Source organism: Delphinapterus leucas, chromosome 13, assembly GCF_059928025.1.
Source record: "Delphinapterus leucas isolate spDelLeu-1000000601 "Yukka" chromosome 13, BTC_Dleu_Yukka2, whole genome shotgun sequence".
Taxonomy (NCBI): Eukaryota; Metazoa; Chordata; class Mammalia; order Artiodactyla; family Monodontidae; genus Delphinapterus; species Delphinapterus leucas.
Genome location: NC_143141.1, coordinates 89747078 through 89770563, shown reverse-complemented (window position 1 = coordinate 89770563; position 23486 = coordinate 89747078). Strand labels below are relative to the sequence as shown.

Below are 23486 nucleotides of genomic sequence, written 5' to 3'. Positions count from 1 at the left end.
AAAGAAACATTGGATGGTGTAGTCACTATGGAAAACAGCATGGAGCTTTCTCAAAAAACTAAAAAAAATAGATATGATCTAGGATATGACCATATGATCTAGCAATTCCACTCCTGGGCATATATCCGGAGAAAACCCTAATTCAAAAAGACACATGCACCCCAATGTTCATAGCAGCACTATTTACAAGAGCCAAGACATGGAAGCAACCTAAATGTCCATCGACAGATGAATGGAAAAAGGAGGTGAGTGGGATGAATTGGGAGATTGGGACTGACATATATATATTACTGATACTATGTATAAAATAGATAACTAATGAGAACCTACTGTATAGCACAGGGAAATCTACTCAGTGCTCTGTGATGACCTAAATGGGAAGGAAATCCAAAAAAGAGGGGATATATGTATACATATAGCTGATTCACTTTGCTGTACAGTAGAAACTAACACAACATTGTAAAGCAACTATACTCCAATAAAAATTTTTAAAAATAAATAAAAAATAAAATAAATAAATGACTGTCTAAGACACACACAAAAAAGATGTGGTATATACATACAATGGAATACTACTCAGCCCTAAAAAGGAATGAAATAATGCCATTTGCAGCAACATGGATGGACTTATATATTATCATACTAAGTGAAATAAGTCAGACAGAGAAAGATAAATATCATACGAGATCACTTATATGTATAATCTAAAATATGATACAAATGAACTTATTTACAAAACAGAAATAGACTCACAGACAGAAGAAAAAACATACGGTTTTCAAAGGGGGAAAGGCAGGGAGGGATAAATTGGAGTTTGGGATTAACAAATACACACTACTATATATAAAATAGACAATCAACAAGGATCTACTGTATAGAACAGGGAACTATATTCAATATCTTGTAATAACCTATAATGGAAAAGAATCTGAAAAAGAGCAGGTAGATATGTATAGGTGAATCACTTTGCAGACATCTAAAACTAACACAACGTTGTAAATCAACTAGACTTCAATTTTTTAAAAAAGGAAGCATCTTAGAAAAGCATCTGATTTTCCTATTGTCTATTAAAAAAGGTATAGAAATGCATAGACATGCAGGGAAATACAATGTCTAAATTTGAACATGTAAAAATGCGTACATTGAGATAAATTACTAAAGAAAGATTCAGGCATCAGTGTCATTATGTGCCTATGCGTTTTTTTGGTTTTGTTTGTTTGTTTGTTTGTTTTCAGTATGTGGGCCTCTCACTGTTGTGGCCTCTCCCGTTGCGGAGCACAGACTCCAGACGCGCAGGTGCAGCGGCCATGGCTCACGGGCCCAGCCGCTCCGCGGCATGTGGGATCTTCCCGGACTGGGGCACAAAACCATGTCCCCTGCATCGGCAGGCGGACCCCCAACCACTGCGCCACCAGGGAAGCTCTGCCTATGCGTTTTGACTGTGATGTGAAAGGGGATGCTGAGGCTCATGGAGTTGGGTCTCATCCTCCAAGGGTCATTCATTCTTTTCACTATTTGGCTCTCCTAACAAACACCTGAGTGCCCCCAGGTGAAGGGTGCTGGAGTGGAAGCTTCTACATGTTATGTCATGCACAAGCAATACAACAGCTACAGACGTGGCTAAGTCTCTGTCTAGTCTACTGCTATCTGCTAGATCGAGATAGAGATCAGATGTCAATACCTTCTCCATCTGTATCCAGTTAGGAGGCTGTTATTTATACCCCTATTATTTATAGGCGGGGGAAGCAGCGGGGCAGGGAAAGCAGATGTCAGTCTTAGTCTTGAGCCTTCAGTCTTGGCCCTGTTCCAACTTTCATTTTCATGAAAAGAGAAATCGAAACTTGTGCTCAGCTGAGAGTTAGCCAAGGAAGGGGTGTCCCTGCTCCCCGTGTGACAGGTTGCCGGGCACATATAAAGTGAGCCTGCAGCTGCAGGGCGGCCTCAGGGAACCTGGCCACCATGTGGATGCTGGTACCCGTGTCATTCACTCTCAAGCTGCTGAGCGCCTTCGTGCAGCACCTGGGCTCCATGTGGAGCAGCCTGGGGACCCTGTTCCCCCGGCTCAGGGCAGCATGCTGGCTGGCAGGGGGCAAGAAGAGCCAGCAGCAGCGGGGCAGGAGAAAACCAAGGAAGCCCAGCAGGGAAGACGAAGAGGACCGCGATCTGCCCATCACCCCCATCAGCGTAAATTATCACTTCACCCGCCAGTGCAATTACAAGTGTGGCTTCTGCTTCCACACGGCCAAAACGTCCTTTGTGCTGCCGCTGGCGGAGGCCAAGAGAGGCTTGCTGCTGCTGAAGGAAGCGGGTGAGTCCGGACCCAGTACGAGATCAGCGGCTCAGCTGGTACGTCGCTGGCTGACAGGAGGGGGCTGGGAGCGCGCATGGGCTGGACGGTTCCCCCAGAATCCTAGCGGTTCCCACAGCACAGGGAGGATGCCCTCCCTCCAGAGGATGTGGAGGTGAATTTGGCGATGGGTGTCTAGACCTTCCCAGCCTGCAGAGTCGGCTGACCTGGGGGTAAGTGGAGCAAACCCATCCTCCTGACGCTGCTAAGCTAAGCGAGCCGCGCCTGCCCCTGCCGGGTCCCTGTCCGCCCAGCCCGCGGAACGAGGCAGGTCGGGAAGGTCGTGCTGCACTCTGAGTCGGCCCGAAGCACTTGGGGTTTCCCAGAAACAGTTAATGAGGAAGGTTGCAAACAAATACAAACACTTTGACTTAAGAAACGCAATAGCTGAATCTTTTATTTTGGACTATTTACCTGTTCTTACTATGAAACTTTAGAGAAACTATTTACGACTCAAATAAGGCAATGACTTTGCTCTGGAGACTCTCACTCAGTGTCACCACGTCAGCAACTCGAAGGCATATCAGAGAGACCCCAGCCTGTCCAGTTCTACGGTGACATCTTCCGCTCCAGATCTGCCCTCCTGTCTTCCCTAGAGCAAGTTCAGACACATGGCCAACTTTTTTCTCAACTTGCTTGCCTTTTTTTTTAGTAATTTATTTATTTATTTTTGCTGTGTTAAGTCTTCGTTTCTGTGCGAGGGCTTTCTCTAGTTGCGGCAAGCGGGGGCCACTCTTCATCGCGGTGCGTGGGCCTCTCACTATCGCGGCCTCTCTTGTTGTGGAGCACAGGCTCCAGACGCGCAGCCTCAGTAGTTGTGGCTCACAGGCCTAGTTGCTCCGTGGCACGTGGGATCCTCCCAGACCAGGGCTCGAACCCGTGTCCCCTGCATTAGCAGGCAGATTCTCAACCACTGTGCCACCAGGGAAGCCCCAACTTGCTTGCCTTTTTTACAGACATGTAACATACATTTGCACAGACCTGCACACACCCAGGTAAACAGCACACAACTCTAGACAGAAAACAGCAGGGCATCCAAAGCGCACGCTCCCTTCAGCCCCTGCCCTTCCTGCCCAGGATAACCACTAGCTCTTACTCTAACACACACACTAGTTTTGCCGGATTTTGTGCTTGATACGGTGAGATCGTAGGCTTGCACTTTACTGCATCGGACTCATTTTGCTTCCCATACGCCTGCCCAGTCATCCACAGCTCATCCAATGCCTGACCCACCTTGCCGTTCCCATTGGGGTCTGGTTCAGGGTCTCATTATTTCTCACCAGGACTGCTGCAATTCATCTCATTGTCTCTGGGTCCCCTCTGAAAGCACGTTATCTTACTAAAATACGTATTTTGATGGCTAACTCCCCCACTTAGCTCTCTTGCATGGCTTCCAAGCCCAAACTTGTCAGCACAGGCTTCAAGCTCAGTGTTGCCATCCTTCACCCCAATTCCTGAAGGGCCCCAAGCTGTGGACACATCATGTGACACAGTTCTCCCACAACACCTGCATCGTGGAGCCTGTGATCGCACTGTTCTCTCTTCCTGGAACGCTTGTCACCTCAGTCTCTGTTGGTGAACTTTCAAAGCTCCTTAGAATTATCCCTGGTCCTCGTCATGCAGAATGAATGCCCTCTCACCTTCCTTTGTGATCCCATGGTATTTGTTACAAATGCATGTATTATAGCATGTTTTATTTATTTTATTTTTTTACTTGAATGAAAGATTCTTTAAATCCTATAACGCTTTACAGTTTTCAAAAGTTTCACACACATGATTTCATATAATCCTAATTATAACCCTTTTTCTCTCTAGCCCTATCTTGCCCCTCCCCACTTCCCTCTCCCCACTGGTAACCACTAGTTTGTTCTCTATATCTGTGAGTTTGATTCTTTTTTGTTTTATTCACTAGTTTGTTGCGTTATTTTAGATTCCACACATAAATGATATTATACAATATTTGTCTGACTTATTTCACTTACCCTAATGCCCTCCAAGTCCATCCATGTTGCTGCAAATGGCAAAATGTCATTATTTTTTATGGCTGATTAGCATTCCTTTGTGTATATACACCACTTCTCCTTTATCCATTCGTCTATTGATGGACACTTTTTAAAAAATGTAAAAGCTTTTGCACAGCAAAGAAAACCATTGACACAATGAAAAGACAACCTATTGAGTGGGAGAAGATATTTGCAAATGATATGACCGATAGAGGGTTAGTAGCCAACATCCATAAATAGCTGAGACAACTGAACATCAAAAAACAAACAACCCAGTTAAAAAATGGGCAGAACTCAATAGAAATTTTCCAAAGAAGAAATGCAGATGGCCAACAGGCACTTGAAAAGATGCTCAACACCACTAATCATCCGGGAAATGCAAATCAAAACCACAATGAGGTATCACCTCACACCAGTCAGAATAGCCATCATCAAACAGTCCACAAATAACAAATGCTGGAGAAGGTGTGGAGACAAGGGAACCCTCGTACACTGTTGGTGGGAATGTAAATTGATGCAGCCACTATGGAGAACAGTATGGAGGTTCCTTAAAAAACTAAAAATAGAATTACCATATGACCCAACAATTTCACTTCTGGATATATATCAGGAAGAAGTAAAAACACTAATTTGAAGAGATACATGCATCCCAATGTTCATAGCAGCATTATTTACATTGCCAAGGTATGGAAGCAACCTAAGTGCCTACTGCAGCATATTTAAAATTGTGCTCTTGTGTTTTGTTTTTAATATCTGGGTCCCCAAAGAGTTTGAGTTCCAAGATTGAAACCTAGCATTCTGCTTATCTTACTGCCTAGCAAAGTATCTAGAAGGTAATAGGAATCTAATGAATGTTTTTGAATGGATGAATTAGTGCATGAATGAACAAATGAAGAGAGGTCTGGGGTTATGGAACAAACTTAGCCTCTTGATTCACACGGCCAGGATTTGAGTTCCTGCTCTAGCACTTAAACAATGTGTCAAGACATTTAACTTTCTGAATATCAGTTTAATATTCTTTAAAATACAGACAATAGTGATAACTCATATATCAACCTTAAAAAGTTGTTACAAGGCACAAATAAATAAATGCTCATATGTTTTTTAATAGAGTATAAACTATTACAGTTATAATTAATACTTTTATATCATGACCTCTCAGTTTTAAGTAAATAAAACCAAAGTTAGTTAAAATGGTTAAGGTATAGTATGGGTGATGTGTCCTGTAAGTAAGATTTCTGGCAAATAGAGGAAAATCTATTTTGGTAGCTATTAAAATTTTAAATTTATTTTTAAATTTAAACAATAAAAGTACATTACATTTAAAATTACTGCTCTGGCTGAAGATGCTTCTAAAATATATTATTTACTTCTTTGGGTTTTTTTTTTTTTTTTTTGGCTGAGTTGGGTCTTTGTTGCTGCGCGCGGGCTTCCTCTAGTTGCAGCGAGGGGGGCTACTCTTCATTGCAGTGCACAGGCTTCTCATTGCGGTGGCTTCTCTTGTTGTGGAGCACAGGCTCTAGGTGTGCGGGCTCAGTAGTTGTGGTGCACAGGCTCAGTTGCTCCGCGGTATCTGGGATCTTCCCAGACCAGGGGTCGAACCCTTGTCCCCTGAACTGGCAGGTAGATTCTTAACCACTGCGTCACCAGGGAAGCCCACTTCTTTGGCTTTTGAACAGAACAGACTGAATAGAACTCAAGCATTATGAGCATCAGCTATTGATCCATGCTGTGACAGGATGGCTTGTATGTTGGCACCACTGTGAATTAATTGCTCCTCGTCTAAGCTCTTAGCAACATCTCTACATCCTGTTTGTTCAGTTTTCTCATTCTTTCATCACCTCTAACCTAATCCTCAAACTCCTCACGGGCTACACCACTGGCCAATACACTGTTTCACTTTCTCTAGTTATCTGCCCCTATTTAACCACACTTCTAGGGAATCGTATTTTTATTGGATCATAATGCTCATCATACAAGCCACCTCCTAGCATGTTAGCTTATAAATAGTGAGGTGTTATAATTTACCACCGCCCCATTGTAGAAACATCTGAGAGTAAAAGAGGGTGCTAGAAAAAGCTAACTGATGAGATTTGGTCCTCCATAAACCGGGACTGTCCTGGGAAAGCTAGGATGGAGGGCGACCCTGCACACTTAGAAAGATCAAAGGCTTTGGAGCTTGGGCGTACGTCCTAGTGCCACTTTTCTCTCATCTCATTCTATTACATTGAGAAAATACTACTTTTGCCATTAAAATAATAATGGATGTTGATGAAGTGGAAAACTAGAAGGAAAAGCCGTGCTCTGTCTGTCCCAGGTATGGAAAAGATCAACTTCTCCGGTGGAGAGCCATTCCTCCACGACCGGGGCAAATACCTTGGCCAGCTGGTGAAGTTCTGCAAACAGGAGCTGCAACTGCCCAGCGTGAGCATAGTGAGCAACGGGAGCCTGATCCGGGAGAGGTGGTTCCAGAACTACGGTGAGAGCCTCGCGTGGCACGGGACGGCCGCCTCTGTCACTGTCTGTTGCTCTATTTCCCTCCATCCCGGGCTTTTGGCCAGGCCTGCTGGGGATCCAAAGGGAGGAGGAAACAAGTGGGCTTACTCTAATCTCTTTTCAAGCTGGTAGGGCTCTAAGTCAACAAGTATGGCAAGGCAGATAACAGAACAGACTAGCCCCAGAACTCTTCCGTCCATTATCAGCGTAGCTAGTTTTAGCTGAGCCGCTAGTGGGGAGAATTAACGCAGTGTACAGTTTTGCAAGCCCCGACCTTATCGTTTGCTATTCATGTTTAATTTTTAAAGTATTTTCGGAAATAACTCTATTTTAGTAGTCTCGTGTACAAATTAAGTGATTAGACTAGAACAGTCGTTCTCACCTTTGGCTGCATATTTGGCTACTGAGGAACTTTATAAAATATCTGTACTGGGACTGGACTCCAGACTAATTATATCAGAGCCTCGTGGTATGTGGACAGGCCAAGTTGGGGTGCTCCGAGGGATTCCATTATACGACCCAGGGTTACAAACCCCTGGTCCTAAGACTGGGAAGCTAAGTTTTACATAGATGTTAATATTCAGAGAGCAGTACCTGGAATTTAGGAGGCACTTGAAAAATGTTAGCTATTATTGCTACTATCATTTTGGGAAACAGTTCTAACTGAACTCTTAGAGTGTGCTTTGCTTTGTGTAAGTTGTTTGAGCCTTGAAATCATCCAAAGGGTAGTTGCACTTGTGATCTGTTGAGGACACTCACAGGAGATCTCTGATGAAATCCTCCTTCCAAGATAATGAAGAAATGGATGTGGATCTGGGTGTGGATGTGGGTAGAACAGCCCACCTGAGGAGGGTTAACAGGAAGACCACAGGGCAATGAGTCAACATCAAAATGACCGTGAAGGGAGTCACTCAGTGAAAGAGGGGGTTCAGAAGTTCAAAAGTAAGCTTTGGGAACCAGATTCAGAGCAATAAGACAGGGTTAGGGAGCTGTGTGATCAGAGAAGAACTGGTTGGGTTTGCTGTCTGTGTCCCCAGGGCAGCGTGCTCTCTCCAGGATGGGCTCTACATGCTGTCAATATGGTGTAAAGAGTAGGGACCAGGAGGGTTGCTGCACCTTTGGGTCAAAAGCTCAAATGTTGTACGGGAGAGGTGGTGCAAATTAGTGAATTTGGAAGTGCATAAGAAAAAGGATCATTAGGGGTAGGGAGACAAAAAGAAAGTGTAAGGACTATTAATAGTGGACACGTGGACAGTCATTTATGAACTTCCGTTGATCCTGGTCCTATATGGGAGTTCAAGGTTAGTGCTGCCATATGCTCAAATTATTAAAGATACACCATAAATCTACATTCTATGTTAAATCTATCCCCCCAAAAATAGTTGCAAACAGTTTGAAATATTTTTAGATGTCTGGAGGAACAAACAAAACGTTTATGTCTACCTATGTGGTCCATAAGGCTCCAATTCTCCACCTCTGGCTTAAAGGCCTGTGTCTGCATCCTTGGATGGAAAAGCCTAATGGTGACGGTTTTCCCTCAGGGGAATATTTGGACATTCTCGCCATCTCCTGCGACAGCTTTGACGAGCAGGTCAATGTCCTTATTGGCCGTGGTCAAGGAAACAAGAACCATGTGGAAAATCTCCACAAATTGAGGACGTGGTGCAAAGATTACAGAGTGGCCTTCAAGATAAATTCTGTCATCAATCGATTCAATGTGGATGAGGACATGACAGAACAGATTAAAGCCCTGAACCCCATCCGCTGGAAGGTACGTACCGAGTTGCTTTTGCTGGTTGTAATTAAGAGAACGGTCAGGAGAGACTTACTTCGGCAAAACCCGAAATGATAAGGATACAGAGAACTATGGACTCAGAAAGCCAGTTGGGAAAGCAGGCCCTTGGTCCTTCTTTCAGCTCTGCTAAACGTTAACTACTTACATTCGCTTTGCCTCAATTTCCCCCTTATAACTGATTTCCTTCTGGGAAATTGTGAAAGTAAATATAAAAGAATATGAGAAGTGCTTGGAGATATTCTGAAGAATATGTTCATAGGAAGTCTAACTCGTATGTATTTATTAAAATAATAAGACTGATTTGTCTTAAAAGCTCTTGGCCTATTTATAAATGGGTATGTGTTCTTCATAAATTCTGTTACTTCATTTTTCATAGAATTATTAGAAGCTATTAGGAGAAAGGCCATCCCCAAGTGGTAGCAAAATTCATTCCCAAGATTCCTTCACCCAGATGTGTGCTTTAGGGCTTAGCCCCACTAACAACTCCTAAAAAGTCTAAGGTTCAAATACTCGTAAGCCAGTTCACAGTGACTTACAGCACCCACCATGCACAGATGCTTACAAAGAATTATAAGCTGAAGGTTTCTGCCCCTGGATGTTCTTCAGAATGAACTCAGGGAACTGTTTCAAATCAGCTTCTTGGGCCTCATCCTATACCCACTATCCTGAAACAGATTAGCCGCAGGGTTTGTGTGAATATGTATTCTTAACAAGCTGCCCCGATGATTGCTATGCAGGTATCCAAAGTCTGTGCCTGAACCCCAGACTAATGCAACTAAAGATAAGATGTAGAATTCAATTCTAGCAAGTAAAAGAGTTAAAGAAAACTCTTGTAATATAAAGCTATGTGTGCTGGGATAATGTGGCAAGGTGAAACAGGCAAGGTTTATTTCTGCCAAAGAGCCAGGAAGACTTCGTGTAGGAGGAGGTATTTGGCTCCTGCTTGGACAGAGGGACAGAATTTCCACAGGTAGGGAAGACCTAGGGAAGGAATTCCTGTCTAGACACCAAGAAAACCTTTCCTATCAAAGCTGCCTGGGATGTGCTGTTAATCCCACGTTAGCATTCAGAGAAGGGTTGTGGAGATGGGAACAGGATTAATGTATTATTTTCCTGAGGTTATCCTGTAACATGTGGAAATGGGTTATGGGAAACAAGAAATGTTTCTTACTTTAAAAAGTTTTAATTTGTATGTTGAACTTGATGTTTGGTTATATATGTAAGTAAGCTGGAATATCAGCCACTCTTCCAGGTCCAGGAGGAACTGAAAACAGCTACAGAAACAGGTGTGATGGGAAGACCCCAGGCTATGACCCACTGTGTGGAGGTGTCAGAGGAGAGCCAGAGGGCTAAGCTCTAAGCTCTTAGATTTCCCTTCTAGAGCCCCCTGCCAGTCATCACTCATGTACTATACTTATATATTATAAATACATATTATATATATTTTTTCTCATAGCTTTGGTTTGCTCATGGCTCCTTGTCACTTCTTCTCTATCTCTTTTCTCCAATCTTTCGACCCCTACTCTGGCTTCCACTTGCCTGATTCACTCCAGAATTGCCTTTTCAAAATTCTGACTTTTTTTGGAGGGAGAGGATTAGCTGCTGTCCATTTAGAAAACAGTTTTTGCATCAGATCACTGAGGTCTGCAGGATGCAAGTTGATGTAAACCTGGATCAGGTGTCAACTGTTATGCAATTGCTCACGTGGTTCAGAACCTGGTCCCCCAGGCAGCCTCCTCCGCGGGAGGCCCTGGGCTTGCAGGCAACCATTATTTTGTAGTCTGAAAATATTAGGTTATAAGACTAGATCAAATGTAATCTAGATCAGTTTTTAAAAATTTATATTTTGGGAATGTTTGGGCTTCTAGTACCATATCCCTAAATTTCAGGGCATGTTCTCATTTCCCCAGAGCAGTGTCTTTCTAGAATGTTCCCTAGTTGGAGGAGTCTTCTTTGCTCAGGAGAGGTTCAGGGAGAAATGAGATTTGGGGCAAAAAGAGATGGAAAGCTCTTCACAAAGCCAACACCACACTTGTGTTTCAGGTCTTCCAATGCCTCATAATTGAAGGTGAGAATTCTGGAGAAGATGCTCTGAGAGAAGCAGAACTGTTTGTGATAAGTGATGAAGAGTTTGAAGCGTTCTTGGACCGCCACAAAGACGTGCCCTGCCTGGTGCCCGAGTCTAACCAGAAGGTTGTATGAAGCAAATGTTGTTTTGTTCCCCATCGCACATTTAGCTCCAAACAGGAAAGTGTCTCCACCAAGGGCTGCACACACTGTGGCTTTGGAGGGTTTGCGTGGAGAGATGGGAGTAGTCTCAGGGCTGAGGTGGAAGTTTCACTAGATCTTTAGGTTTCCAATGTGAAAAATTGGATCCATCCTGTTAGTCCAAATGTATGTATCATGTAGTTTAAACAGTGTCAGCCAAAGCACGTCTACAGTTTGGAGCTTCCAGGTGTTATCAGAGACAGAGTAAATAATCAGTGTGTTCTCAGAAGGTAAAGAAAAAAGAACTTATTCAAAGCTACATTACTGCCGTGTTAGGAACAGGAGTAAAAAATTGAAGGTAGCCTGATATTCAACATACAGAGAACAGGTAAGCTCATGTTCTCTGTATGGAATGTTATACTGACTATATAACCTATTTCAAAGAATATTAGGGAACAAGGATAAATTTGCATGATATGATATTAGGTACAAATGAAGAACTATAGGCAAAATTCATCTGACCTTTAATCTTAATGTGCAAAAAATGTGTGTATGTACACATCCCATGGTCATCTTGGGATAATGGGATTATCAGTCATTCTTGTTTACCTTGATAACTGTTTGGACTTTAAATTTTTCTAAAATAGGTAGTTTTATTATTTTTAAAGTATTTAAAAATCAAAACTTTCCCCATCTTCCGCCAAAAAATATACATGCAGCAAAATCTCTCCTTCATATGCTTACATCATATTAGAAATTTGAGAACAAGGATTCATTCCTTATACTTCAGATTTCTGAGTAATGTTGACCAGAGTACGAATAAAAAAATTCCTGAATGGGGTCAGAGCAGCTTTTGAAAAGAAGCCACAGAACAGAGGAGAATACTCATATCTATACACTATTTTATTTGACTTTTTAAAATTTGCCTTAATTACATAGGTAATGTGAGATCAAAGAAAATACATCATAAATTACTGCTTTTTGAGCACTTTACAGAGGCTTCATGAGCCAGAAATATTACCCCCGTTTTAGAAACTCTGAGGCTGAGTCATAGGGTTAACTGACCTCACCTACATGACAGAAAGGGTTAGCTGACCTCACTCATGTCAGGGGTAAAGTGAGCTGATCTCACCTACATGAGAGGCATGGTTAGCTGACCTCATCTGTGTCAGAGGTATATTAACTGACCTCATCTGTGTCAGAGGTGAAGTTAGCTGACCTCGCCTGTGACAGAGGTAGAGTTAGCTGACCTAACCCATGTCAGAGGCAGAGTTAACTCACCTCCCTTAGAGCCCAGCAAGGGACAAACTGGGGTTTGGATAACTCCAAAGCCTGAGAAGCTTACTAGTCAGTTCATTTCAAACTTCATTGTACAGACCCCACCCCCCACCCCCAGGCAGGGTCTTGCTAAAATGCAGATTTAGAGTCAGCAGGGTTGGGGAAGTTATTGAGAGGAGGTGACCACTATTTGACCCAGAGCTGGACTGGGGCAAGTGGAGGCTCCTAACCCCTCCTCTGTCTTCAGGACGTACCCTCCCACGGTGAGACCATCTGGATGGCACATGTGACTGAACCCAGCTCAGGCTTCTCTATAAACTTTTAAGACTAGCAGAGGGTGCTGAGGTCTTCTTGTCTTGCAGGTCACCCAAGACAAGCTTTGTGTGTCGGTTCCCTTGCATTGGTGAGGTCAACTCACTTCACCTCTGACATAGGTGAAGTCAGCGAACCCTGCCTCTCATGTAAGTGAGGTCAGCTAACTATACCTGACGGAAGTGAAGTCAGTTAACTATATCTCTGACATAGGTGAGCTCAGCTAACTTTATCTCCAATGTAGGTGAGGTCAGCTAACCATGCCTCTTATGTAGATGAGGTCGGTGAACTCTGCCTCTGACATAGGTGGGGTCAGCTCACTTTACCTCTGACGTGGGTAAGGTTTCACCCAGGGAACTCCCAAGTTTGCAAAACAGCAAGCAGGTCTTAGGTGGACCCATGATTCAGCATTTTAACCAGCTCCCAGGTGATGCTGATGCCTGGCCCACCTCCAGACATTCAGGAACAAGGTCCCGAACTGGCCATGCACAGGAGGAGTTGGCAAACTACAGCCCGTGAGACAAACCCAGAATGCAAGCCAAGAACGGTTGGAAAAAAAATCAAAACAAGGATGACATCTGTGACTCATGAAAAGTATACGAAATGCAATTTCAAGGTCGATAAGGAAGGTTTCAGTGGAACACAGCCATGCTTCCTCTCTAAGCATTGTCCACAGTGGCTTTTAGTTGCCACAGAGACCACATGGTCTATGAGGCTGAAAATATTTACTCTCTGGCCCTTTACAGAAAAATGTTTGCAGACTCCTACCTATATGGGGTACGTATAGAGGGTATACCTTCCTATGAGAGTGTAGGCACACTCTCTATATACCTATAGAAGGCATAACTAGTTACAAGTAATGTAAGTAATATTAAAATCCTCAGATAAGCTCCCAGGTAATAGCATTAAAGGGATTCTGCTTTATTCACTGAAAAGGGGGTCCATCAGAGGCATGGCAGACACAGGGAATATTGAACAATGAAGGACAGGGTTCCCCAGAGCTGGAGGAAATGGGGAAATTAGCCTGGGGGTTTCACTGTCAGAGGAGCTTTCAGAGTGGCATGTGACCCTTCCAGCATGGGGCAGAAGCCAGCCTGCTAGAATCTGCTAGAATCCGAATGGACACAAACAGATGGCTCGGAGATGAGTGTTAGGTGGGTATGGGGCACTGGCAGATGGCTCACCTTGTAACGGACGCATCTAAAGACACTCAAGAGATTTAAGAAACGTGGCCTCCAGAAATAATAAAGCACAAACGCACAAACGCGGTAAGACAGACAGTTGAGCATACATACTGAAAAATATGCTTGAAACTAAATTGGTATGTGATTTCTGCTTTGCAGATGAGAGATTCCTACCTTATTCTGGATGAATATGTGAGTATGTCTAATGCATTATAAAATGATCCCTTAAAAATTCATTAAGCAGCAAGATCAGGGTTGAGTTATAATCAGCATAACCATTTAGTCTATATTCATTCTGTCTGGCCAGCATTTCATATTTTTATTGTCACTGACTAACATTAATATTATAGAGCCCTTACTTCGCTGTGTCCATCTCTGAGCTAAGGGGTTGGGCAGGCATTGGCTTGCATCTGATCCCAGTGTTTGCACACACCCGCACTCGATGGTCTTTTCCCTATGGCTATGGATCCGTGGATGTCACACAGAGCTGACATCACACAAAGCAGTGTCCTTTGTTATGCCATCTTCGGCTGGGTTCTCTGGTCAAGGGGCACCCAGGGATCTTTGCAGGAAGGACATGTCACACTTGACGTTATTGCCTTTAATACCTCAGATGCTGCCAGCTTGTCCTCTGACAGATAGCTCTTGGCTTTGGAGAGAAGAGGTTACAGTTCCTCTCCAAAAGCCACTGGTACCTTCCTACCCCACTGCCTTCCAAAGGAAGAGATATGCCATCATTCTCCAAACTGAAAAACAAATCACTTCTCCCTTTCCTTGTGTCTTTTTGTTTTCTTTTTCTGTCCCAATTCATAAACTTTTGCCAATATTTCTAGCACTGGACAAATAATTCCATTCAAAGATCTGTTTTTAAGAAATGAGCTCCAAGAAGAACCATGGCTTTTCCATATTTAAACTGAATTTGGTGTTTCGAGAAATGCTTGCTGTGACTTTTGATATTTTATTATTTTCAAGTTAAATAGTGATGATTCACAGTCATTCATTTGTTGTCAATATGTGCTTTCTTTAAGGAACAGAGGGGAAAATGTGGTAACACAAATGTTCAGTTTATGGGTTCAAGGTAGAGAGGAAAAGTCAAACAGAATTTATTTTTGGAGTACGATGACTGGCTGGGGATTGTTTTTTTTTGGCTGGGGATTTTGACCAATGTTCCTCCACAAACTCTCTGGTTTCTGTACAGTTGGAATAAATAGAGAAGGAACAAAATTTACTTTTGGCAATCTAAGAACATTTTGATTCAACAAGTGTTACTACAAAATGCTGTGTGCCATGGTAGGTCACAGAGGTGTGAAGATCTGGCTCCTGTCTGTAAGATGCTTAATCTAGGATAAAAACCAAGACCCTTAGCAGGGCATGTGCTACTCTTCTTGATGTGGGACCTGCCCGCCTCTGTATCACCTTTCTTACCATGCTATCTCCCTTTCTTAAAAGAAGCTTTTACACTTTTTTTTTATTTACACTTTTTTTTTTTTTTTTTTAAATTCCTGCACACACAGTTTTCACTCCAGGAATATCATCTACCTGAAATTTCCCAAACTCACTGTACTGTTTCACGCTTCTGGGCTTTTACGATGTTGTTCTCTCTAGCTTACAATTTCAAAACATAACTTAGATGGCAACACATTCTGGAAACCTTTCCTGATTACCCCGCCCCCCAGTGGAGGGACAGGCACGTGTATATAATTCTGTTTATCATGCCCTTACCTGGTCTCAGGTGTTCACGTGGGTGATGGGAGCTGGTTGAGTACAGAGATGGTGTCCCCAGAGTTCAACGCCCCCAGTGAAGCATCTGGTTCACAGCTCTCCACAAACATCTGTTGAAATGATTGGAACATCAAAAGTCATTTTGAGTTGATCCCCCGAATTGAGTTTTACAGGAAATATCCCAATTTCTGTCATGAATTTCCTAGATGCGCTTCGTGAACTGCAGAAACGGGCGGAAGGATCCTTCCACGTCCATCCTGGATGTTGGCGTAGAAGAAGCTATAAAATTCAGTGGCTTTGATGAAAAGATGTTTCTCAAGCGAGGAGGGAAATACGTATGGAGCAAGGCGGACCTGAAGCTGGACTGGTAAAGCTGAAGGCTGAACAGCCTTCAGCCCATCTGTGGGGACCGCCCTGGCACTCAGCGCGTGGCTGCCTTGCTTCCCGTAGGCACTGCCAGCGGCCCCAAATTCGATTTTCAGTCGCACGTGGAATCTGATTGCCTGTGGTAACTGAACAGATAAATAACTGGGAAAATTGAAATCCTTAGAACATGCAAGACCATCAACTTTAGTTAATTAGCTTATTATGGATTTAATTTTTGAGTAGTATTTACTGACTCCTATATTTCCATTTTGAAGTTATTTTTCTAGTCCTTTCATTTGATAGTTATTTTCCCATATGGAAAAATTACAAATTATCTCCCCCGATTATTTCTGCTTGCAGTGAGGCTCTTTCCTTTTCGGCCTTCATATCACTGCAATCTTGGACTTTTTACCCAGAAGTTTAGAAATAGTCCATACATGTTTCAAAGAATAAGAAATGCTCATCTTACCAGGCTTTGATAAGTACCTAGAAGGAGATAACTCATCTCCCCGGGGCTCTGCATGGCCCTGACCCACGCTGGCTATTCCAGGAATGTGAGTGATATCTGCTGCTCCCCTTTCTCTTCCAAGATTCTTAACAAAACCAAGGTGTGCTTTAAATTTAGTGAGGACGTTGACATGGGGTCAGGGCTTGGGTTGCTGTGTGAATCTGCTGAGTCTGTCAAGCAACAGCATGTGAGTTTACTTGCTTGGTTGTCCCCGTGTCCCTGAAAAGCGACACGTTCCTGGACTGGCATGAACTCATCTGGAAAAGCAGCAGCAAAGGTGGAGCAAAGGGTGTGGCGAAGAGTGTAGGATGAACCAGAATTTCCTGTAAATGAAGCTGTGGCACAATATAATATTTCCCATTTAACTCTGAATCACTTGAAATTAAGAATGTAATCTAGGTCAATATAAGATCCAGAGCCTTCCTTTGCTAGGCTAAGAAAGAGCTTGAGGGAAAATGTCACTTGAATTGGGTCAAGAAAAAAAAAAATTCTCTTCTTGGAAATACCACATTCAGTTTGTTCATGCAACCTAGACAGTATACCATTTCCTGGGAAATAATAAGTTCCTATCACTGTTTTACAAAAGCAAAATCATGGACAATTTTTTGCTCAAAGAACTCTTGTAATCCAGCTGCAGTTCCAGAGTTGGCCACTAGGTGGCATTTAAATGTTGCCTGATTCCGCTATGCAGCCATGCAGAAATTCCGCTTCAGAATCTTTTTTCAACACTTGGTGATTTTGAAAGTGGTTTATGTGATTTTTTTTTTTTCCCAGAAAAGATATTCCTACTTCAAATTTTAAATCACTGTAATTCAACTGAAATATGTCTTCTATGATAGAATTGTTGTCATGTATTTTCCATTTTATTTTATGTTTTTAAGAAAAAAAAAAGAATTAGAAAGTATTTTTCCTCTGTGGGTCTTGATAGTATCTAAACCATGACGACCTTAATATAATCAGATAACCATAAAACAGGTTTTTTGTTTCTTACTTAACATGAGTTTACTTTGCTGACCATTACATTATTCCACAGAGAAAGGGCACATATGTGAAAGCACAGAAGACATTGTATGGTATCCAGTAGATGCTCAATTATTATAATCTGAAACAAAATCTGAATCTGAAGCCCAAATCCTCTGAGTTGAAGTGAATTTCTCGCGAGCTGAGGGAAACTGCATTTCTCTTTCCCTAAAGGGAAGTATAAAACAAAACACTACACTTGAGAAAAAAATATATATATATATGTATATATATATATAAAGAGAAAAAAACAAAAAAAATACAAAAATGAACAAAAATCAGAAAAAGAGAAAAACAAATAAGCTATTTTAAATGCAGTTTCCAGCTGTTTTTACACCACAACCCCCTTTCTTATGCACTGAGAGAATTTGCAAAGCCTTCATGTTTAAAATATTCAAATGTTCATTTTTCTTAAGTGGGAGAAGTCAGGACATTTATCATTAGAGTAAAATTCAAGTTTGGATTATATAACATTTTGTTTTATAGTTTCAGTTTTTAAATATGTGTATCAGCTTTGTGAGACATATTCCTTTTTATTAGGAAAACAAAAGGTAATTTAAGTGAGGTATCTCAATTTAAGTGTTAAAGGCAAGTATTTTGTGGTGCTTTCAATTATTGCTTAGTTTGGCTTGTGATACTATGAATAGAATTTTGTCTTAAGAAACCTGGAAAGATCAGACATTAGTAACAGCGTACTGGTTTAGAAAGGATGAACCATCTCTGTTATTTAGTGATAAATGCTATGAAAGTTGCCTGTTTAAGTTTGAAGACGAATGAGATCATTTGGCTGAATCATCTGAAATGTCAGCTCCTATTCTATGACAATCTGGAGTTTGGAGTCTAGTTGTTGGATCAGTAACGAGAATCATGATACTAAGACAGGCGGACAAATTCTCAATGAGGCTCCATCAGGCAATAATTCATCCCGCAGGCTGCTCTTCTGTTGAAAGGACTGTTTCATTCACTGCGATTAGTTGAAGACTAATCATGCAATAAGATTTTAAGGTTTTTTCTTGAGTATATTTAGGACATTCTTAATTTTAGAGAAATATATGTAAATATGTATATTTTTTTCTCTATATATGATGCTCTTGACTACTGGTCTGTTGTATTGTAAGATGTTATAATACATTAAAGTATTTTTTGTACATTACCTTCACTTTCAGTGGGTCAATGTAGTGAAGTCTCTCCTTGGCGTGTGTTTTAAAGTAATGACATGCTTTTACAAACCACCCTCGTTAAAGGCAAGTACACTTTAAAAATCAAGAAGGTTATCAATAATTAATAAGCACATCTCAACCAACCCACTGGGCAACAAGATGGAGCAGAGGTGATCCCCTGGGGAAAAAACTCCTTGTGTTCTAAAATAAAAGCCAGCCTCTTGGGGGCCCAGTGTCCAAAACTTGATCCCTTCTGAAGGAATGAATTCCTGCAGACAGGCAGCAGGAATAGTACCAGCCCAGGGTACGAGTGGTCGTAGAACCACCATTCTGAGTGTGACCTGGTCAGCAGTCCAAATGGCAGGCGTCTGGCACCCCGGAGTCCAAGGACGTGCAGAGCTCCCCCCGAGCACCCAGTTCCAAGCGGTCTATTGAGTCACCTCAGAGGCATCAGGCCGGCCCCGCCGCTGCTTCCCCCGTCAGCCTGTTTCTCCCTCCCACCTGCTCCCTGGCTGTGGGAGCTAAGAGTTTCACATCCCTAGCTCCAATGCCCACCTCACATCCTCCAGACGCAGACTCGTCCTCCTCGGACATGCGGCATTTCCCAGACATGGACTTGCACTTGATCTCCAGTTACAAGCACTCACTTCTTCAAGAAGGATATGGCCTCACTACCTTTTCCCATCCTGGATACAGGCCAACACTGGGCTCCAGCCCCCAGGACAGAGGTCAAATCCAGGGGCTTGAAGATAGTGAAAGAGACTCAAGGGGCAGCCAAGGTCCTCTGTCATCGTGGCTGGGACACGGACAGCCACATCTGGGGTACACAACCCAGTGTCAAGCCACTGCTGGCACACGTCGTACCAGTCAGGGGAAAAGGATGGGAAATTATGCAGAAAACCCACATAGCAATTTCAACTCAGATGTCATTGAGCTGGGTTTGAAAGACCAGAAAGAGTTTAACCACATTCCCCCCCCCCATGATTCTAAAAAGAATATGCATTTGGAGAATATCTGAAAAACAAAGTAAAGCAAAATGAAGAAAATAAAAATTACCCATAATTGTATCACCCAGAGGCAACTGCTAATTAATTTCATGCATATGTCCAGTAATGCATAGCTTTAATAGAATTGAGCTCTTACTCAATTTTATTTTCCACTAATATCTTATGAAGGGTTTTAAAGCCAATTAGCATTCTTACACTTTAATGAGAACAGCCAGTTCTTAACAATTCACACAAAAAGATGAGCAGAGATTCAATGGTATTCTGAAAAAAGCAGTTAATTTGAAAAAAAGTCACTGGAGTTCATTTTTGAGCTGTTTACATGTTTGATTATGAATGTGAGTGCAACTTGTGCTCTGGGAATTCACTTCATCTAGAAAATATACATATAATAACGGAAAGAAAGCTTCTCTGCGCAAGTTCATTCCAGGAGGATCCAGGGAACGGCCCAAAAGTGATTTATTTTTTCACCTGGGGCCATGTCGGCTTGTCCTTGCCTGATTCCTTTTTTTTTTTAGGCTGCACCGGGTCTTAGCTGTGGCACTCCAGGATCTTCCTTGAGGCACGTGGGATCTTTCAGTTGCGGCACGCGGACTTCTTAGTCGTGGCCTGAGGGCTGTTAGGTGAGGCATGTATGCAAAGTCTAGTTCTCTGACCAGGGATCGAACCTGGGCCCCCTGCATTGGGAGCATGTCATCTGACCCACTGGACCACCAGGGAGGTCCCGTCCTTGTCTGATCCTGCTCCTAATTCCCATGTGTGAGTTTTTCCACACCACCAAGCAATTCTCCCACACCAGCTGGATGTCCTACAATTCAACTCAAGTCTGACACTCTCTACCTGGTGGTAGCATCAGATTCTACAGGTTAAGGGCTCTGTCCTACAAGACTGTCCCTCACCACCCCTCCCTCCAATGCAGATGCCAATCACAACTGCAGGTTGTCACCTGTGCTTCTGACTGACCAGCTATATTGAAGGTTCCAAGGACCCCCTCCTAGGATTGGATTAATTTGCTAGACCAGCTCACAGAACTCAGAGAAACATTTTACTTATTAGATTCCCAGTGTACCGTGAAAGGATATAGCTTAGGAACAGCCGACGGAAGAGGTGCAGGGGGCCAGGTATGGGGAAAGGGCCCAGAGCTTCCATGGCTGCTCCAGGGGCAGCAGTCTCTCCCAGTCTCCACATGTTCAACAACCTGCAGGCTCTCTGAACTCCATCCCTTTGGGTTTTTATGGAGGATTCATTACGTAGCATGACTGATTAGATCATTAGCCACTGGTGATTGAACTCCCCTTCTGGAGGTCTGGGGGTGGGACTGAAAGTTCTAACCCCCTAATCACATGGTTGGTGCCCTGGCAATCACCCCCCACCAGAGGTGGCCTAGGGGCTTTCCCAAAGTCCCCTCAATAGTGTAGCAAAAGACATCCATATTGATGTCATTGAGATAGGCTGGGATCTGGGACCTGGGACCCCCTTACCTAAATGCTTGCACCTGCACAAATGTCTCCTACAACAATGGAATAAAAAGAAACTATAGGGGCTAAAAGTAACTGTGCACTTGCACAGTTGGGGCAAATTATGAACAAGATACAAAAAGGCTAAAACCCAGCTGCCACTTCTGAGGTGCTGGGAGCAAAAGCAGGGGACCGCACGTGTCCCCTGTACACAGCACCACCAAAGGGGTGGGCACACCATCCAAGCCACCCCTCCTGGACCCATCTATGCCCCCCCCACCCCATTTAAGGGACCAGCTCGCCCCCTCTGGGGAGCAAACAAGGAAACCTGTTACTTCTTTTCACTCCCTCCTGCTGTAGCATGAGTCCCAATAAAGCCTTGCCTCAATTCCTCATCTGACCTCTAATCAATTTCTAGCGATTAAAGTGATCCAAGAACCTAGTAATATCATCACTTAGGAAAGTCCAAGGGCTTTAGGAGCTCTGCACCAGGAATGAGGATGAAGACCAAATATGTATTTCTTATTATAAATTATGATCTGTCACCCTGAACCCCCTTAGCTCCATGTCTGAATAGATTGACTTCTACCAGTTCTCTCTTGGAGTTTGGGTTGTAATAAGTTTCCAAGAATTCCTCCCCATAAGCTGTTACTGAGGAGTCACAAGACGTGTGTGTGTGTGTGTGTGTGTGTGTGTGTGTGTGTGAAGCAGGAGCTGTGTATTTTCTCAAGGGATACCTCGTCGCTCCTTCCATCATAACACAGATGTCACTTTATTCAAGTGTTGTTTGCACTGAACTGACCTGTTGCAGTCAGCTCAGGTGGCCATAATAATACACCTTAAACAACAGACATTTATTTCTCACAGTTCCGGAGGCTGGAAGTCCAAGACCAAGGTGCTGGCTGATTGCGTGCCGGGTGAGCAATTCCTGCTGCCCTCAGGTGGCAGAGACGACCGGTCGGTAACACTGGGGAGGACTCGCCTGGGCTCCAGGCTCTGGGAAGGGGGTATTCCCTCTGCCTCCCCACCTCCCGGGACACCCAGACTCAGCAACTCCAGGTATTGCTTGGTTGTTATTTGTTTGTTTGCTTGAGTCTGTGGAGCCTTCTCTTGATGATTAGATGTTCTAAATGTGCATCTTCTTTCAGGGAAATGAGATGTGGCCTTACCCTGAGATCCTGTGATAAGAAAAAGTTCTCAGAAATACAGCCTGGTATCCAGCATTCATACACAGATATGAAATAAGACAGGGAGGAAAGGGGAAGACAGAGAATTGATACAGACCTTCATACACATGCAGGATGGGAACGGAGGAAGAGGAAGCTGCATTCTTTCATCCTAACATGGACCCATGGTGTCAGAGCCATGGATACCACGAGAGTGAGGAAAGTATGAGAGCTCGGGTCAGGCACAAAGGCTGATGACCTAACGACACCAAAGGCAACAGCAGTGAACTGAGATCTGAAAATATTAGGAGAAGTTTCCCAGCTTGTCCGGGGTTGGAGAACTTAAAGAGATTGAATAATCTCCTTAACATAAAGTATCCTTAAAATCATAGCAGAATAAAAGTTAAATACAAAGAAATCAAATAGTTCTTAGAAACAAACAGAAACAAGAGTCTCCAAAGGGGTCTCCAGGTCTGTTTAGATCCAGAAAGGGTCTTTGCAGCCACGGTTCTATTCTTATCCCCATGGTCCCTCAGAACTGTCCATCCACAGGTGGTACCCAAGGCCCCGTGGATCCTGGCTGTCCAGGACCCATCCTCCACCCTCATTTCTGGTAGACAAACCCACTGCCTCGCCCAACCAGTTGACCCCGCCTGATGTGTCCTGGTTCTCCCCTCTGTGGCTGTGCTGGGGCTCTTCCCGCTGTTTATGTCCGGGTCAGCTCTCTGGGAGGCAGGCTTTGCCATGGATGTTTCCTGGCAGGGAATGCTCTCTGAATGGCTCTCATAGGGAGTGGGGAGAAGAGGGCCTGGGAGGAGGTTGCGATAGAGCTTCAGCTGATGGGATTGGCTGGGACCCTTCAGGACTGTTCCAAATTAATGCAGTTGAGCAGGCCCTTAACTCCCAATGGACTGATGATTGGAAGCACTGCCTCCAGACATTTGGGTGAGGCAGCTTCCTGTGGCAGAGGAGAATTCCCAGGAAGTGAGCTGTCAACACCCCCTCACTCCAGGCAGCTTGGGGAGTGAGTGCTGCCTGGAACCATGGTTCCACGGTAGGATGGAAGAGCGCAGGTTCTATAGGCAGGTCTGTGCAAAGGCACTGCTGCATCGACCTGTCAGATCTCACCCAAACCCTGTCCACTGGACGGAGCTCATGTCCTGTTCCCCTCTCAGCCTTTATTGTAAACCTTTAAGACATTATACCACATGGCCACACGCATGAGGAATGAGCTCCGGGCACCACAATCTCTGTTCTGATTCTCGCCTGATTTCCTCACGGTGTTGCCTTTCTGCCTCTCTGATACCTCCATTCCTTCCAGGTTCCCATATTCTCTGGCTCCTGGCCACCTGCCTCAAACGTGCTCTCACATCTAAGACTTGATGACTCATTCTACGTACCTGGGACTGCACATTGACTCTCCTGAATTACTGTGACTCAACAGCAAGTCTAGAACGAAG

At 43.6% G+C, this 23486-nt stretch overlaps 1 protein-coding gene across 1 annotated transcript; it reads left to right on the top strand.

Annotated features, from left to right (window-relative positions):
* The first annotated feature begins 1737 nt into the window (after nt 1–1737).
* RSAD2 (radical S-adenosyl methionine domain containing 2) lies at nt 1738–19053 on the top strand. The gene is made up of 6 exons (XM_089923484.1): nt 1738–2308; nt 6668–6829; nt 8388–8617; nt 10685–10834; nt 13783–13815; nt 15552–19053. Exons 1-6 carry the CDS (start codon nt 1960–1962, stop codon nt 15714–15716), a joined length of 1089 nt encoding a protein of 362 aa, XP_089779610.1. The 5' UTR covers nt 1738–1959; the 3' UTR covers nt 15717–19053.
* The last annotated feature ends 4433 nt before the right edge of the window (nt 19054–23486 follow it).

What these genes read in the sequence shown, in the direction of transcription:
- RSAD2 (XM_089923484.1), top strand. Translation starts at nt 1,960, where the DNA reads ATGTGGATGCTGGTACCCGTGTCATTCACTCTCAAGCTGCTGAGCGCC. An exon ending in GCTGCTGCTGAAGGAAGCGG is followed by an intron (nt 2,309 to 6,667) that starts GTGAGTCCGGAC and finishes TGTCTGTCCCAG; the next exon opens with GTATGGAAAAGATCAACTTC. An exon ending in GAGGTGGTTCCAGAACTACG is followed by an intron (nt 6,830 to 8,387) that starts GTGAGAGCCTCG and finishes GTTTTCCCTCAG; the next exon opens with GGGAATATTTGGACATTCTC.